The 15779-nt window shown below is 39.0% G+C and overlaps 1 protein-coding gene across 1 annotated transcript; it reads left to right on the forward strand.

Annotated features, from left to right (window-relative positions):
- The first annotated feature begins 9890 nt into the window (after positions 1 to 9890).
- On the forward strand, positions 9891 to 14047 carry olfcx2 (olfactory receptor C family, x2). Its single transcript, XM_021473316.3, has 6 exons — positions 9891 to 10134; positions 10287 to 10584; positions 10771 to 11595; positions 11741 to 11962; positions 12299 to 12422; positions 12517 to 14047. Exons 1-6 carry the CDS (start codon positions 9908 to 9910, stop codon positions 13410 to 13412), a joined length of 2592 nt encoding a protein of 863 aa, XP_021328991.3. The 5' UTR covers positions 9891 to 9907; the 3' UTR covers positions 13413 to 14047.
- The last annotated feature ends 1732 nt before the right edge of the window (positions 14048 to 15779 follow it).

The raw sequence follows: 15779 nt of genomic DNA on the forward strand, positions 1-15779 counted from the left end.
ATTTTCAAAGCAACTGCCTACATTTATCACAGTTATGCACATATCGTTTAATAAAAACAATGAAAATATACTATAATATAAACTTCATCCATAGAAAAATAAATAAATAAATAATCTGATTCTCATGTCGTTCCAAATCTGTAGTAATAATAAAAAACACAACAAATATCATGATTTATACATTTATTTAGGAAAGCCTTTATACTGTTAATGGCACTTTTACTTGCCAGTTTTCCAGACAAATTCATTGAGTCTCTGCAAAAATGTATGTGCGTGTTGTTTAAGATATATATATATTTTTAAATAACACATTTTTACTAGTTATTTAGCAAAATACTAATATTCAGTTGAAAGTGTGATTTAAAATCTTAACTATAGGTCAAACTAGGCAATTAAATTAGATTAATTATAGAAAAAGTAAACAAAGTTATAAAAATTATTGTGACAATTTCTTTGCTCTGTTTGAATATTTTTGCCTTTAAATGCATTTCGTCCATATCTTACACTTACCTTTTAATAAGCTCTGTGGCATTGGTTGACTCCTGATACTCAATGTTAAAAACATAAAAGGAACCAAAGAAAACACAGAGATAAAATAAATATAAAATAGGAACATAAAGCATAAGAGTAGATGGGGCAGTAATGGTTGATCAGTAATTTACCATTTATTATCACAGTAAATATCTGTAATGGTACATAGAGTAAATTACTGTAATTTATTCTTTGCACTACAGAATTTCATACAAATCCTGCTTCTTTTACAGTAAAATACTGTTTCTTTTCATTACAGCTAAACACTGGCTATTTTACAGTTATTTACTGCATAATCTACAGTAAGGGTTAACAGTGTACGGACAATTTAGGTAATCAATTCACCTATAGCGCATAGGACAGGGTTGTGTCCAAACTTTGCCAGATACCAAAAAAATAAACTTCCCAGGCCAAATTTTACATACATCTGTTTATTATTATGGAACAATTTCTACATTTTAAAATGATAATATATATTTTACTCAGCATAAATTCTGTTAATCTGTTAATGTTAACAGTGATGTTGTGTTTCATTTTTGTATAGTGGGCCAGATTCTATTATTGTTTATATAAAACTTGCGGGCTGTCACAAAACTGATAGCAGGCCGCAGATGGCCCATGGGCCATAGTTTGGACACCCCTGGCATAGGTCTTTGGTCTTGTGGAGAACACCGGAGCACCCAGAGGAAACCCACATGGACACGGGGAGAAGATGCAAACCTCACACAGAAATTCCAACTGGCCCAGCCAAGGCTCGAACAAGCAACCTTCTTGCTGTGAGGTGACAGTGCTACCCAGTGTACCACCGTGCGCCTCCCTCAGTGCCTCGTACTCTGGAAATTAAAATGCAAAACATTTGTCATTTAGGCAGTAAAATGTTTATTGTGTATAAAGGTTTCAAGCTAAAAGTTTTACAAACTTGGCACTTTTTTATATACCTTTTCGTGCGCTTACTGTCTCATTTTTTTTTCCTTTTCAAAGTCTGATGCAAGAGACCGTCTCGGGTTACGTATGTAACCATAGTTCCTTGAGAGGGAACGAGACACTGCGTCTAACCAGAACGCTAGGGGATAAGTATAAGTATAAAAGCCTGCACTGAGCCTTCAGTGTTAACTTTGAATTTGCTTGAAAGAAGTAACAGGCAGAAGAAAGTATGGTGGAAGACGCAGTGTCTCGTTCCCTCTTGGGGAACTACGGTTACATATGTAACCCGAGACGTTCCCCATCTAGGGAACTTTAACACTGCGTCTAACCAGAACGCTAGGGAAACGCACTACCCACTAGGCCAGACTCACTGCTGACTGAGAACAGAGGAACCTGGTGAGGGTTCTACATCAAGTTGATAGTGACGCACAAATGTATGTGGTGGTGACCATCCTGCCGTCAAAAAAATGTCAGAAAGGGCAGAGCCCGAAATAGAAGCTTTAAAAGCCCCTACAGTCCTTGTGGAGTGGGCCTTAACAAATTTAGGCGCGGGACGTCCAGCAGCCTGATAGGTGATTGAGACAGTCTCAACTATCCAATTACTAATTGTCTGCTTATTCGCCAGACTCCCCCTCTTTGAGGGTTTGAAGCAGACTAGTAACTGTTCACTCTTTCTCCAGTTGATAACCCGGTTAACATACTGTATGTATTCAGAGCCTTAACTGGGCAGAGTAAATTTAATTTCTCGTGGTCTGACGACTGAAATTAAATGCCTGCAGCTCAGCAGGTCTTGCCACATGAGTGGGCACCTTTGGCACATACCCCGGTCTGGGACAAAAAAAGGCTTTGGACATGCCTGGAGCAAACTCCAGAAATGAAGGTGCAACCTACAAAGCCTGGAGGTCACCAACCCTTTTTAGGGAAGAAATAGCTAATAAAAGCTGTTTTTAGTGTCAGAAACTTATCTCAAATGGGGGAACAGAGATGCCCTCGAGCACCAATGTTAAATCCCATGTTGGCACCCTGTGTGCTGACAAGCCTTAGCCTTATGGCTCCACGAAGGAAGCGATGAATTAGTGGATCCTGTCCTAGTGACTCATCATTCAGGGGCGAACGGTAAGACGATATGGCTGACACATACACTCTCAGAGTGGATGCAGCTAACCCAGCAGACAGGCGATCTTGGAGAAATTCCAGCACTGAGGCTACCTGACAGCCTCGGCCATGTCTGCACTATGGCATCTAGTCCAAGAGGGGCTAGCTGCGAGAGAGAAAACCACAGTATGCAATGGGTGGTCTCTTGGGAAGCAAACAGGTCTACATGTGCTCTTCCAAATCTTTCCCAAATGATCTCCACCACCTCGGGGTGAAGTTTCCATTCCCCGGATCTCAACCCCTGCCTCGACAGGAGATCTGCTCCCATATTCATATGGCCCAGGAAATACATTGCCCTGATGGACAGAATTTTGTTCTGGGCCCACAGGAGGATCCAATGTGCTAGCTTGCATAGCATTTGAGACCTCAGACCCCCCTGATGGTTGAGGTAAGCGACCACCAATGTATTGTCCGTGCGAACTAGAATATGATGGCCCTTTAAATCCGGGAGAAAGTGTTTTAAGGCCAGAAACACGGCCATCATCTCCAGGCAGTTTATGTGCCAGGAACGATGATGTTTTCCCTATTGTCCCGCTGCAGGAAGCCCCATCAGGGTTGCTCCCCAGCCCGTTAGAGAAGCATCTGTCATAAGCATGACGCGATAACAGACAGCCCCTAACACTGGGCCCTGGGACAGGAACCAGGGCATTTTCCATATACTTAAGGCTCGAAGGCAGCACCGCAAGTGTCCTGGCTGGAACAAGCAGACTTTTTGCGGTGTTCAACCGAAACCCCAACCATCTGATATGGGTAAGTTAGACATCTCGATGTCGAACTGCCACTTGTGTCTGAGCTAGAATTAGCCAATCATCTATGTAGTTTATGATACGTATACCCTGCATACGAAGTGGAGCTAGTGCCGCTTCGACTATTTTGGTGAAGGTTCGAGGTGACAGAGCTAGGCCGAATGGAAGAACCCGATACTGGAACACTTCGCCCCTAAAAGCGAACCTCAGGTACTTCCTGTGTTGAAGAAGGATGGATACATGGAAATGCGCATCTTTCAGGTCTATCGTCACAAACTAGTCCTCGGACTGAATTTGTAATACCACGTTTTTGATGGTTAACATCCTGAACCTGAGGGCCCCGACAGACCGATTTAGATTTCTCAGATCTAATATGGGACGCAATCCCCCATACTGGCAATCCCAGCCAATACTGGCTGTAAAACCCTGACATTCTGTCGAGTGAGAGAACACGCTCTATTGCCCTCAGACACTGAGGAATGCCCACCTTGGGAGACACGGAGCCCCCCACCAGCATAAGTGTTGAGGTGATCTGTACCTTTCTCCATGGACTCTGGTTCAGTGAGGGCGCCGAATGGTGCTCTCTGTGTCCAGGGGGGGCCCTGGGAAACCTGACTCCCAACACGTCAGGACTTCCTTTTATCCTTCGCCTTACTCGAAATTACTATCATCCTTGTGGGAATTTTTGAGGAAGGCTCAGACTGAGAGCGTGCTCTCCAGGCCCTCTTTTTCTGAGGGGGAGCCCGAGAAGCCATGCTCTCCTTTTGTACTGCACGATATGAGGAGCTGGTTGACGGCTGGAGCTGTCTTTTAGATCTTGGGCGGAGAAAGTCCCAGAGGGAGCTAGAGCATTTTTTCACTCTGTCAAAAGATTCGGCGGCATGATCGATGGCGTCACCTAAGAGCCCTGAGCTTGATATTGAAGCGTCCATAAAAATAGCTCTATTGGTTTCTGACACCTTTGCTTGCGTCATCCAGAGGTGCCAATCAGTAGCCACCATGGTAGCCATAGATCGCCCCAAACTAGAGGCCGCCTCTTTATTTGCTTTTAAAGCTAAATCCAACTCCCGAAGAGCTTCTCGATGCTGCTCCAGTGTTGCTCCTCCACCATCTAAGCACTCTTTAATTAGGTCAGCCTGACATGCCTGTAACATTGATATATTGTGCAGGCATCCGACAGACTCTTTGCGTTTGCTGTAGCGGCGCATCTGTTTCTTTAGAAACGGAGGACGCCGCCCTCCCACGAGGCACAGAAGAAACCGCAGAGCATGCTTCTGACGCTCCCGAGGAAGAATTAGATCTCGCAGATACAGAAAGAGAAAGGACAGAGTCCGTCTCCATCCACTCCACAACCGAAGTCGACGCTCTGCCTCAGCACGAGCCGGACCCGAACTGCGAGGAGCGCGTGCCGCTGGAGTTTTATTAAAGAACTCCTTCCGACAACGCAGCACTTTGCAGGAGAGAGTATCACAGTGTCCACAGTCAGCATTCTCAAATGCTGCCAGGGCATACTCCTTAGAGTACACCGGAGTTTGCCAAAGGAGATTTTTTTTTGAATGTGGAATAGCTAACTGCAGTTTAGTCTTCAAAAACTTGAATGCGTCAAAGTCACAACATAATGAAGTCATAATGAAGTCAACAATGAAAGATAACATTTAGCTGTGGCACAATATTGTAGTACTGGATTGACCTGTCACATTTAATGTTGCACTGTGCATTGTGATAATTTGACTAGATTACTTTGTCATCTTAAGACACATTTGAAAGAGGGTAGAGCAGTAATATTTCCATTTAAACAGTGCAAAAATACATTTACTGTCTTGATAACATTCACATCAAATTTGTTAAGATGTCATAAAGGAAAGTCAGAGAACAGTCTAATTGAAACAGATTTCTGGGAACAAGAGAACAGTGAACGGTAACACTTTACAAAAAGGTTTATTAGTTAATGCATTTACTAACATGAACTAATCATGAACAACACTTGTACAGCATTTATTAATCATAATTGAACATTTACTAATGCATTATTAACATCCAAACTCATGCTTGTTAACATTAGTTAAAGCCCCGTGAGTTAACATGAACTCACAATGAACAACTGTATTTTCATTAACTAACGTTAACTAACATGAACAGTATTTGTACAGTATTAAATGTATTGTTCATTGCTTGTTCATGTTAATAAATGCATTAAGTAACATTAACTAATTAACCTTTTTGTAAAGTGTGACCCAATGAACTACTCAGGAGTCTGTGGTCCATTCTGAGGACTGGTATGAGGCTGCTGCCTCTAGTGAAATGATTGTAGAAGAGATTTGTCATGAAGATGTAGCTAAAGACATGTTTCTAAAAAAAATCTAGCCCAGTTTCATCCCAAGTTGCAAGCTAAGTTGCTGCTTGCTAGATCTGTTATTTAAGCAATCAATTAAGGACTCCAGAAACTATGTGACATCAGCCTGCCAAATTTGCTGAGTAAACTGAAAGAAAACTGATGTTGCTTGGATTTCCTTTGACTGATATAGAAAGAGTGGTAGACGAGATTAAAACAGATTATCTTCTTCAGAATTGCATCACTCAAATATTGAAAACAGCAAAACAGGGGAAAATTGTATTTAAGCAGAACTTTAACTTACTTTGAGCCAGTTTCTATTTGTTTACCAATTGATGATGCAGGAAATGAGTGTTTTGTCCAATACAATTCAATAAAAAAACACTTGCCATTCTTTTTAAAAGTGAGTCCATGAGGGAGCAGCACAGGTACAGCCATTTGCATGATCACAACAAATAAATTCTTGTGGACATTTGGGTTGCAGGGCATGCTGGTCAGAACTGGTGCTACTTGAGAATGTTGCCAGGGTTAATGGGAAATAAAATAAGGAACCAAGCAGATAGTGAATTGTGACAATTTGTTTTGCACCTGTGACAGATGGTAGAGTTAATTAGTGCACCTGCCATTATTTCCGGACAGATCACCTACCTAACACCAGTTGGTCAGAGGGCTTTGGTTCAGGGGGACTGGCAGTTCATTTTAGGACTGTGACGGTGACAATGTTTTACCACCGGGGTGATAACTCGCCAACAAATGTCGATGTAGCGGTGGTGCTGGAGGTTGGGTCAATTATGCTGTAAAAACAATCAGTGATAGAAGTTCACTTTGAAGTAATTTTTTTCTTTCACTAATTACTAACACTCCTGTCATTCAAACCTTCAGAACACACATTTATGTAATTTAGAATGTGAAAAAAGATATTAAATTATAAAAATTGTGAAATTAAAGCAATAGACCAGAGGTCTGGTCCCCACATCAGGTCAGGGTACGACATGCGGCGGCGGAGACGCATTCTAAACTCATATGGTAGAAGTGGGAGACATAAAGGCATAATAAATGTCATGTTTTGGTTAACTAATTCTTTAAATACAACTCTCTTGAGCTTTAAATGGGAAAAATGCTAAATAATTTTGCAGTTAAAATAATTTTACCATGATGCAACTGCCAGTCATTTTCACATACATTTTTAGAAAGGGATTAATTTGTTTTTTTAATTAGTTGGACACCGCACAGTCCCACAGTAGTCCTCACTATAAATAATATCATAATTTATTATATTCATTAATATAAATAAAACTAATTATTAAGTCAAGTTTACGGTGTTATTAATTAAATGGGTATAGTGCGTGAGTAAGTGCATTTGTTACAAATCAACCTCTCACATGCACTGCAGGTAGGCTGAATGATAATATTAATTATGAATAAGGAGAATAAAATATTATTTAAAGCACTCCTTTGGCACTGAAGCCATGATCTGTCTTTGTTTATATAAACAGTATCATTGCACAACATTCATTAATAAAATCATGGGTAAACTGTGCATATTATTATTACTATAAAAAAGTATTTTACTGCCTTAAGTCGGTAACTTAGGCAGTAATGTAAAGTAATAAATACGTGAATAAATAGCCTAAATGAAAGGAATAAGAGGGAACAAAATCCGTCATCAGGTCAAGTACCCCCCATATGGGATTAAAATGCCTTCTCAGTTATGACATCCTGGCGCGGGGCCTGCTATAGTGATACTGTATTGTTTGTGGCAAGAAGAAACAAAAGTGGACACTGTGGTTGAAAACCTGTCTGGGGAAACAGCGATAACATGAATTATCTGTTCTTCGATGAGAAAAAAAATCGCAGACAAGACACAGTGATGCCGTTATCATACAACGCAGTTCATGTTTATGATCATTAATATTAACATTTAATAATAATAACATATTAATAACTTCTCTCACTTTAGACTTTACATTTTAGAGCTTGTTCTTGTCGCTGTAATATAGTTTTTTGCACAAATCAGATTAAGAAGAATGATTTAGAGCATGCTTTTTCTTTATTGCATCCTTTCCATTTATTTTTTAAAGTGGTGATGACCATATTCACTGGAAAAAAAAATTTCTTTCCTTACTATCAACAAATTACTCCTCTGTATGTACCCAAGTAGCCAACCAAATTTAATTGACTTTTTATGTAAAATATTAAGAAATGAAATGACTTGTCATTGTTTGTTTTGTCCACTGATTCGCCCGTTGTCAATTATGGTTTCACACTTGTGGAATTCACACAGTGGAACTGGTGTCTGAGGCTCACAGTAGGCTATGCCCATTTCGATATACTGATCTTTCATTATTCTGCTATGCCTTGGTATACCCAGATTTTCATTACTGGGCACATTTAAGAAAACCAATCTCATAAAAATGTAACTGATTGGGTGTATCTATTTCTACAGCAAGATTTATTCAATTCAGTTCATCTTTATTTCTATAGCGCTTTTACAATTTAGATGTGTTAAAGCAGCTTCACATAGAAGATTATAGTAAACTAAAACGGTGTCAGTCCAGTTTTCAGTGTTGAAGTTCAATTTAGTTCAGTTCAGTGTGGTTTAATATTCACTGTGATTTTGCAAACTCTTCTGCTTGACGCCAGTGAAAATCGTTTGGGTTTGAATGCGAAAAACGACTCGTAAAACGCTGACGATGAACGCAAACGAAAAGCGTTCCAGTGTGTAGGAGCCTTTACAATCCTTTAGAGCATTTGGATTTTCGAATTTGTGTTTTATGTTTAGATCTAGCCGTAAAGATCTATAGTTGATTTTGACCAATCAGGGTTTTGTAGGTAGTCAATGTATTTTTTTGTACTTATACAATATTTAATAGGAAGCCAATGCAATGATAAAAGAACTGAGGTAATATATGATCATATTTCTTTGTTCTAGAAAGCACTCTAGCAGCTGCATTTTGAACTAGCTGAAGTTTGTTAATTAGGCCAGCAGGGCAACTATCTAGTAACGCAGTACAATAATCTAATCAAGAGGTCATGAAAGCATGAATAAGCTTTTCCGCATCAGACAACCATTTTTTGGCAACAATTTTAAGATGAAAAATTTATATTTATACCATATTCCTGTTTTAACTGATTACATCTAATACATCTAATAAGAAAGATTTTATTAAATCTGACTACATATAAAATCAAATTAAATGAAATCAAATGGTTACAAACAGTTAATGATAAACTTTATGATTGATCTTTTGACTAGCTTGGTGGAGCATAAGCAGACAATCTACTAAAACTGCATTAGTTGAATAGATGACATGTATTTGCAAAGTTACTTTCATTCATTCATTCATTTTCTTGTCAGCTTAGTCTTTTTATTAATCAGGGGTCGCCACAGCGGAGTGAACCGCCAACTTATCCAGCAAGTTTTTACGCAGCGGATGCCCTTTCAGCCGCAACCCATTTCTGGGAAACATCCACACACACATTTACACACACACTCATACACTACGGACAATTTAGCCTACCCAATTCACCTGTAATGCATTTCTTTAGACTGTGGGGGAAACCGGAGCACCCGGAGGAAACCCACGCGAAGGCAGGGAGAACATGCAAACTCCACACAGAAAAGCCAACTGAGTCGAGGTACGAACCAGCGACCTTCTTGCTGTGAGGCGACAGCACTACCTACTGCGCCACTGCCTCGCCCTTGCAAAGTAACTTACAGTTAGTTATTAATAAGTATTTAAAGTGAACTATCTAAAAAAAATGTTACCAAAAAATTTTTATCCTTTGCTTAGCAGGAAGCTTATTTAAGTAAAAATCCCTTGGAACGGACTTCCTGTTTTACCGTAACTTTTAAGCAACAAGTACTGAATACAAACGCTATAGACAATTATAGCGACATTTCAAAAACATCCCTGATTGTTAATGATGCTTGCAGTTCAAGGTACCCTTGAGTCTCTGCTAAAACCACTGTGTTGGAGAGATGAGAATATTTGATAATGGTCTTGGTTATATATTTGATAATGGTTTGTGTATCACCAATATCTCAAAGAAGAGATGATTACATTGACAGTCTCTTGGTATATACAGTAAAAGACTGTATGCAGGTTTTGCTATTGGCTTGTTTGTTCCCACATGGCCTCTGAAGTCCAACCTTCAATCAGAGAGTATTTATAAATTCTGTACACAGTTATGACGAATTCATTTGTCTGTGTCAATTATGGCACTGTTATGTGCAACACTCCTTATGGTTTGGTTTCTGATGTACCTTAGTGTACAGAGTCAGTATAATAGCAAGGTTAGGTGTGTCTTTCAGGGAGATGATGATACAAACACCTTTTACCAGGGGGGAGATGTGGTTTTGGGAGGGCTCTTTCCTTTACATTTCAGTCCTATTTCATCGCTTTCTTCTTATAAGACCAAACCTACTCCAACCACATATAAATTGTGTGTTATACTTTTGAATTCTCATATGTGTTTTGTAAGAAAAAGATGTTTTACATTATTTGTCTCTTCAGTTATTTTCTTGTTTTTTTTTCTTTTCTTCTTTGTTGCATAGCTGTTTGTAATTGATTAAATGTATGTGAAATATGTTGCAGTTTTACCCCTCGAGCCTTGAGGTGGATGCAGACAATGATCTTTGCTGTAAGAGAAATAAACCAACGACAAGATCTTTTACCAAACCTGTCTCTGGGCTACCACATCAGGGACAGCGGTGATGATATACCAGTGTCTGTGAAAAGGTCTCTTCTCCTGGTCAATGGACAACCAGATAAGGACAGTGGACAGAGCTGTGAAGATACACGAAAGCAGCCTAGCCCTGTAGTTGTGGGAGAGGCATCATCAGGAATATCTATGGCGGTTCTGAGAAGCCTAGGCTGCTTCAAAATACCTTTAGTAAAACATTATCTTATATATTATATTATATATATGTGTGTGTGTGTGTGTGTGTGTGTGTGTGTGTATATATATATATATATATATATATATATATATATATATATATATATAATTTATTTATTTATTTATTACACTTTTATGCAATTGCCAATATTACTGAATTGTTGCATTTTCCTGCTTTAGGTGAGTTATTTTGCATCCTGCTCTTGTCTCAGTAACAAGAAAGAGTTTCCAGCATTCATGCGGACCATGCCAAGTGATCTATTTCAAATCAAAGCTTTAGCAAAACTTGTGCATTATTTTCAGTGGACATGGGTCGGGGTGATTGGTGTGGATACAGACTATGCCCGATTTGCAATCCAGCTCTTTTTGAAAGAGTCACAACAGTTGAATATTTGTCTTGCTTATGTCCAACTTTATCCTGTTGCACTAAATCAAGATTCAGCAGAAGAACTTGTGAGGATGTTGAAATCTTCTTCTGCCACAGTCATAATAAGCTTCTCTGTAGACTCTTATCTTTATGGTATTCTAAAAGAATGCAGACGGCAAAATGTCACACATCTGCAGTGGATTGCCAGTGAGGCTTGGGCCACATCGAAATCCCTCTGGGAGGAATTTGGTGATCTGCTAAAGGGTACATTGGGTTTTGCCATACATAGAGCTGATATCCCACATCTTGGCAGTTATCTTAAAGAAATAAGACCTCAGACCTCCCATTTCCTCTCTGAGTTTTGGGAAGAGACTTTTCGTTGTCGACTGAATGGTTCCTTAAACACTCATGCACATGGAGAACAGGCACAAAACTGGCCAGCCTGTAATGGTAGTGAAAGTCTGGATGATGTGTACACCACTTATTCAGATGTGTCACAACTCAGAGTCTCCTACAATGTTTACAAAGCTGTGTATCTCATAGCACATGCACTGCATGACATGAGCACATGTGTTCCAGGAAAGGGCCCATTCCAGAATGGGACATGTGGGAGTCTGTTTCAAATTCAGCCATGGCAGGTGTGTATTTTATTATTTTAAATGAATTTTCTGTTATTATGTTTTGATAGTTATTTCTCAAAGATTATACAAGTATTAAAGTGTTACAATTTTCTTATGTGTTTTCTTTACTTTGCATTATGTGTTCTTGCAAACTTCACCTAAGCTCCTGTACTACATGAAACAAACTAATTTCACAACCTTAGGGGAAGAGATCAGATTTGATGAGAATGGTGATCCTATTGCATCTTATGACCTTATGAACTGGCAAAGAGGATCCGATAGCTCCCTTCAACTTGTCAGGGTGGGATTCTATGATGCCTCCCTTGAAGATGACAAGGACCTAGTCATAGATGAGTCACTAATTATGTGGCACAGAGCAGAGAAGGTGTGTGCCATCCCACGCATCACTAGATATTGCTGGCTGTTTTTACTTTTTCTTCAACTGCACTTAATCTTTATGAATAAACTAAGAACAATGGAACATTCTTATTTTAAATGGAAAAGCACTGTTAATTTCATTTTTAGTAAACTTATACACTTTTGAATTATTATTTTATATTTTCACTGACAGATTGGGGGGGGGGGGTTACTCTTTCTTTTTGAGCACAATTTTTATTTTTTTGCAGAGTAATATATAATAATATATGTCTATTTGCAAGTAATTGACTTGAAATGGACTCTCAAAGAGTTCAAAGTTTTCTTATTGTGCTGTGGTCATTAGGCACCAGAATCATTGTGCAGTAAAAGCTGTCTGCCAGGGTCCAGGAAGGCCAGGCAAAAAGGAAAGCCAGTCTGCTGCTTTGACTGTATATCATGTGCTGAAGGAGAGATCAGTAATCATACAGGTGTGATTTTCCAGAGAGCTTCTCTCTTAATGGCATTCTGAGAAGAAAGGAAAATTGCTATTTTATGGTCCAATTTTCTCCAATGTTTCCACAGACTCAATTGAATGCCTGACATGTTCCGAGGACACGTGGCCTAACCAATCCCAAGACCAGTGCATCCCCAAAACTTTAGAGTTTTTGTCCTTTCAGGAGCCCTTGGGAATAATTCTTTGGGTATTTTCAGCATTCGGGGCCTGTGCAGCATTAGCAGTGCTCTGTGTGTTTGTAATGTATAGGAAGACTCCAGTCGTACGTGGAAACAATATAGAGTTAAGTTTCCTTCTTCTGTTGTTCCTCTGTGCTTGTTTTTTGATTGGCCTAACATTTTTAGGGAAGCCAACTGATTGGCTATGCCAAATTCGCTATCCAGCTTTTGGAATCAGCTTTACACTCTGTATTTCATGCATCTTGGCAAAAACTGTGGTCGTTTTAATGGCTTTCAGGGCCACCATCCCTGGCAATAATGTCATGAAGTGGTTTGGTCCTGTTAAACAAAGATCAAGTGTTATCCTGTGCACATGTGTGCAAGCACTTATTTGCATCATATGGTTAACAACTAAGCCCCCTCTTGCTTCATACAACAGCAAGTTCATGAGTGAAACTATAATTGTTGAATGTTCTGTGGGATCTGAAATTGGATTTTGGTGTGTGCTGGGATACGTTGGCCTTCTTGCTTGCTTGTGTTTTTTAATGGCATTTTTGGCTAGAAAGTTACCAGACAACTTTAATGAGGCTAAATTTATCACATTCAGCATGCTCATATTTTTTGCTGTGTGGATAACCTTCATTCCAGTCTACCTGAGCTCAAGTGGAAAGTATATGGTTGCTGTCCATGTCTTTGCTATTCTAGCTTCTGCCTTTGGTCTCTTGCTATGTATATTTTTTCCTAAATGTTATATTGTATTACTGAAGCCAGAGAAAAATGATAAAAAACATATAATGAAAAAATAGTAAAAATATTTGCTGCATGCTATTTTAAATTGTCTGAGTCTTAAAATTTGTGTGATTATTTGCAATTTTTGACAAATAGCTTGCTATGCACATAATTGATCAGTCATGTTTGATGCAAATGTCTGTAAAATGGTACTTGTAAATAATTATAGTTTTTATTAAACCTTACTAATTCACTTTTCCCTGCCAATATTTTTTAAATTTTTGCCTGCATTTTGATGATTTTCACTAAAGCTTGACAGCTCTCCGAATATTTTCGGCTAGGAAAATTATTGATATATATGGTGGGTGGTTATTGGTGTTAATGTGCTGCGTTAACGCGAGACTCTTATCATGCGATAAAAAATATCGCCGTTAATCTTTTCTCAAAGTTGGGTTGGGAGCTGGGTCTATTCTACACAAGCTATGATGACTTTCACCTTGATTTTTTAGCATAGATGTATACCTGATCGGTGAGCCATCTGACAAAAAAGTGCCCGTCTGAATCAAATCACCAGGATGCCTGACTTTAACTGCAGTTTGGCAGTTTCACTTTACCTCATGAACATTTCATTCATGCCGCCATGACAAACTGAGGTAGATGCAACTAAGGAGTGAGGACTGGTGAGAGTGTTATGGAATTTAATAACGCACGCCAAATTAAAAGAAAAAAAAAAAACGTTCGCATTTCACGATGTGTGTTTTAGTGGGGTCCTTTACTAACAGCCTTGTGTCTGGATCTTGTCGGAAAATATGGAGAAAAGTCCTTCATGACAGTGATAGTTTGATTGCGGTGTTTACTTCAATAATTCCACTAATATATGCATACTCCATGTCTTCATTCAATTTCTGTTTAGTTCATGGATGACTTCAGTCAGAAGGTAATCAAAAACTGCTGTTTCGAGCTTATTCAGGCCTACAGTTCAAAATTCACGTTTAACTGAATAAACAGTTAGTAAACACAAGAATATCTTATTGAACATAATTTATTTTCATCACCAATTATCGCAATAGAACAGTTTTTCAAGCAGTTTATGATGCATTTGAAAAACAGGAGATGAGCCCCTGGTCTAATGCGGCACCTGGCTTGAGAAACCCGCTCTCAAAGACATTTTCTTCCTTAGAATTCAAATGAGCCATTTTAACCTAGATTAATCTAGATTAAAAAAATATATATCTATGCCCACCTATATATTATATATATATATATATATATATATATATATATATATATATATATATATATATATATATATATATATATATATATATATTCAGTCAATCATTTTCTTTTCGGCTTAGTCCCTTTATTAATCTGGGGTTGCCACAGCAAAATGAACCGCCAACTCATCCAGCATATGACTTACACAGCGGATACATCCATACACCAATTCACCTGTACCGCATGTCTTTGGACTGTGGGGGAAACTGGAGCACCCGGAGAAAACCCACATGAACTCGGGGAGAACATGCAAACTCCACGCAGAAACCCCAACAAACCCAGCCGAGGCTCAAATCATCGACCTTCTTGCTGTGAGGGGACAGCACTATCTACTGCGCCACGGAAGTGCCATATATATATATATATATATATATATATATATATATATATATATATATATATATATATATATATATATATATATATATGTAGTTTTCATGAAAAAAATTCACTTTTTTTACAAAAAAAATTACATTTATTAATTCACACATCCATACTGTACACACACACTGTGTATGTGTACGTATGCATGCACACGTATGTACATGCACTTGTGTTTGTGTGTTAAACAAATTTCTATCCTTCATTGAATGTGGATCATTTTAATGTGGTTAGCTCTGGTATAATAACGTTAGGGATTAAGCCAAAGCAAGGTTGTATTACTATCCTTTTTATCCATGCTCTTTATCAGATTTCATTCTCCGGAGCATGTGACATCACATACCTCACTCAGGACATACTTAAGGGCTTCTTCTACCATCTTATTTCATCCATTTTCATGGGCCACGTCACAGGGGCAGCAGTCTTATGAGGGAACCCCAGACTTCCCTCTCCCCAGACACTTTTTCCATGCTTCTCCGGGGGAGCTCCCTTGATCTCATTCTAGCCGAGAGACATAGTCTCTTCAGCATATCCTGCATCTTTCCCAAGGCCACCTACGGGTGAGACATGAATTAAACACCTCCCTAGGTAGGCGTCAAGGAGGCAATCGAAATAGATGCCGGAGCCACCTCAGCTGACTTAACTCAATATGGAGGAGAAGCTGCTCTACTCCAAACTCCTCCTGGGTGACAGGGCTGCTCACCCTGTTTATAAGGGTGCACCCTGTCACCCTGCGGAGGAAACTCATTTCAGCTGATTGTATCCTAGATCTTGTCCTTTTGGTT

Source organism: Danio rerio, chromosome 18 (genome assembly GCF_049306965.1).
Source record: "Danio rerio strain Tuebingen ecotype United States chromosome 18, GRCz12tu, whole genome shotgun sequence".
NCBI lineage: Eukaryota > Metazoa > Chordata > Actinopteri > Cypriniformes > Danionidae > Danio > Danio rerio.

What these genes read in the sequence shown, in the direction of transcription:
- olfcx2 (XM_021473316.3), top strand. Translation starts at nt 9,908, where the DNA reads ATGGCACTGTTATGTGCAACACTCCTTATGGTTTGGTTTCTGATGTAC. An exon ending in GCTGCTTCAAAATACCTTTA is followed by an intron (nt 10,585 to 10,770) that starts GTAAAACATTAT and finishes TTCCTGCTTTAG; the next exon opens with GTGAGTTATTTTGCATCCTG. An exon ending in AGAGATCAGTAATCATACAG is followed by an intron (nt 12,423 to 12,516) that starts GTGTGATTTTCC and finishes ATGTTTCCACAG; the next exon opens with ACTCAATTGAATGCCTGACA.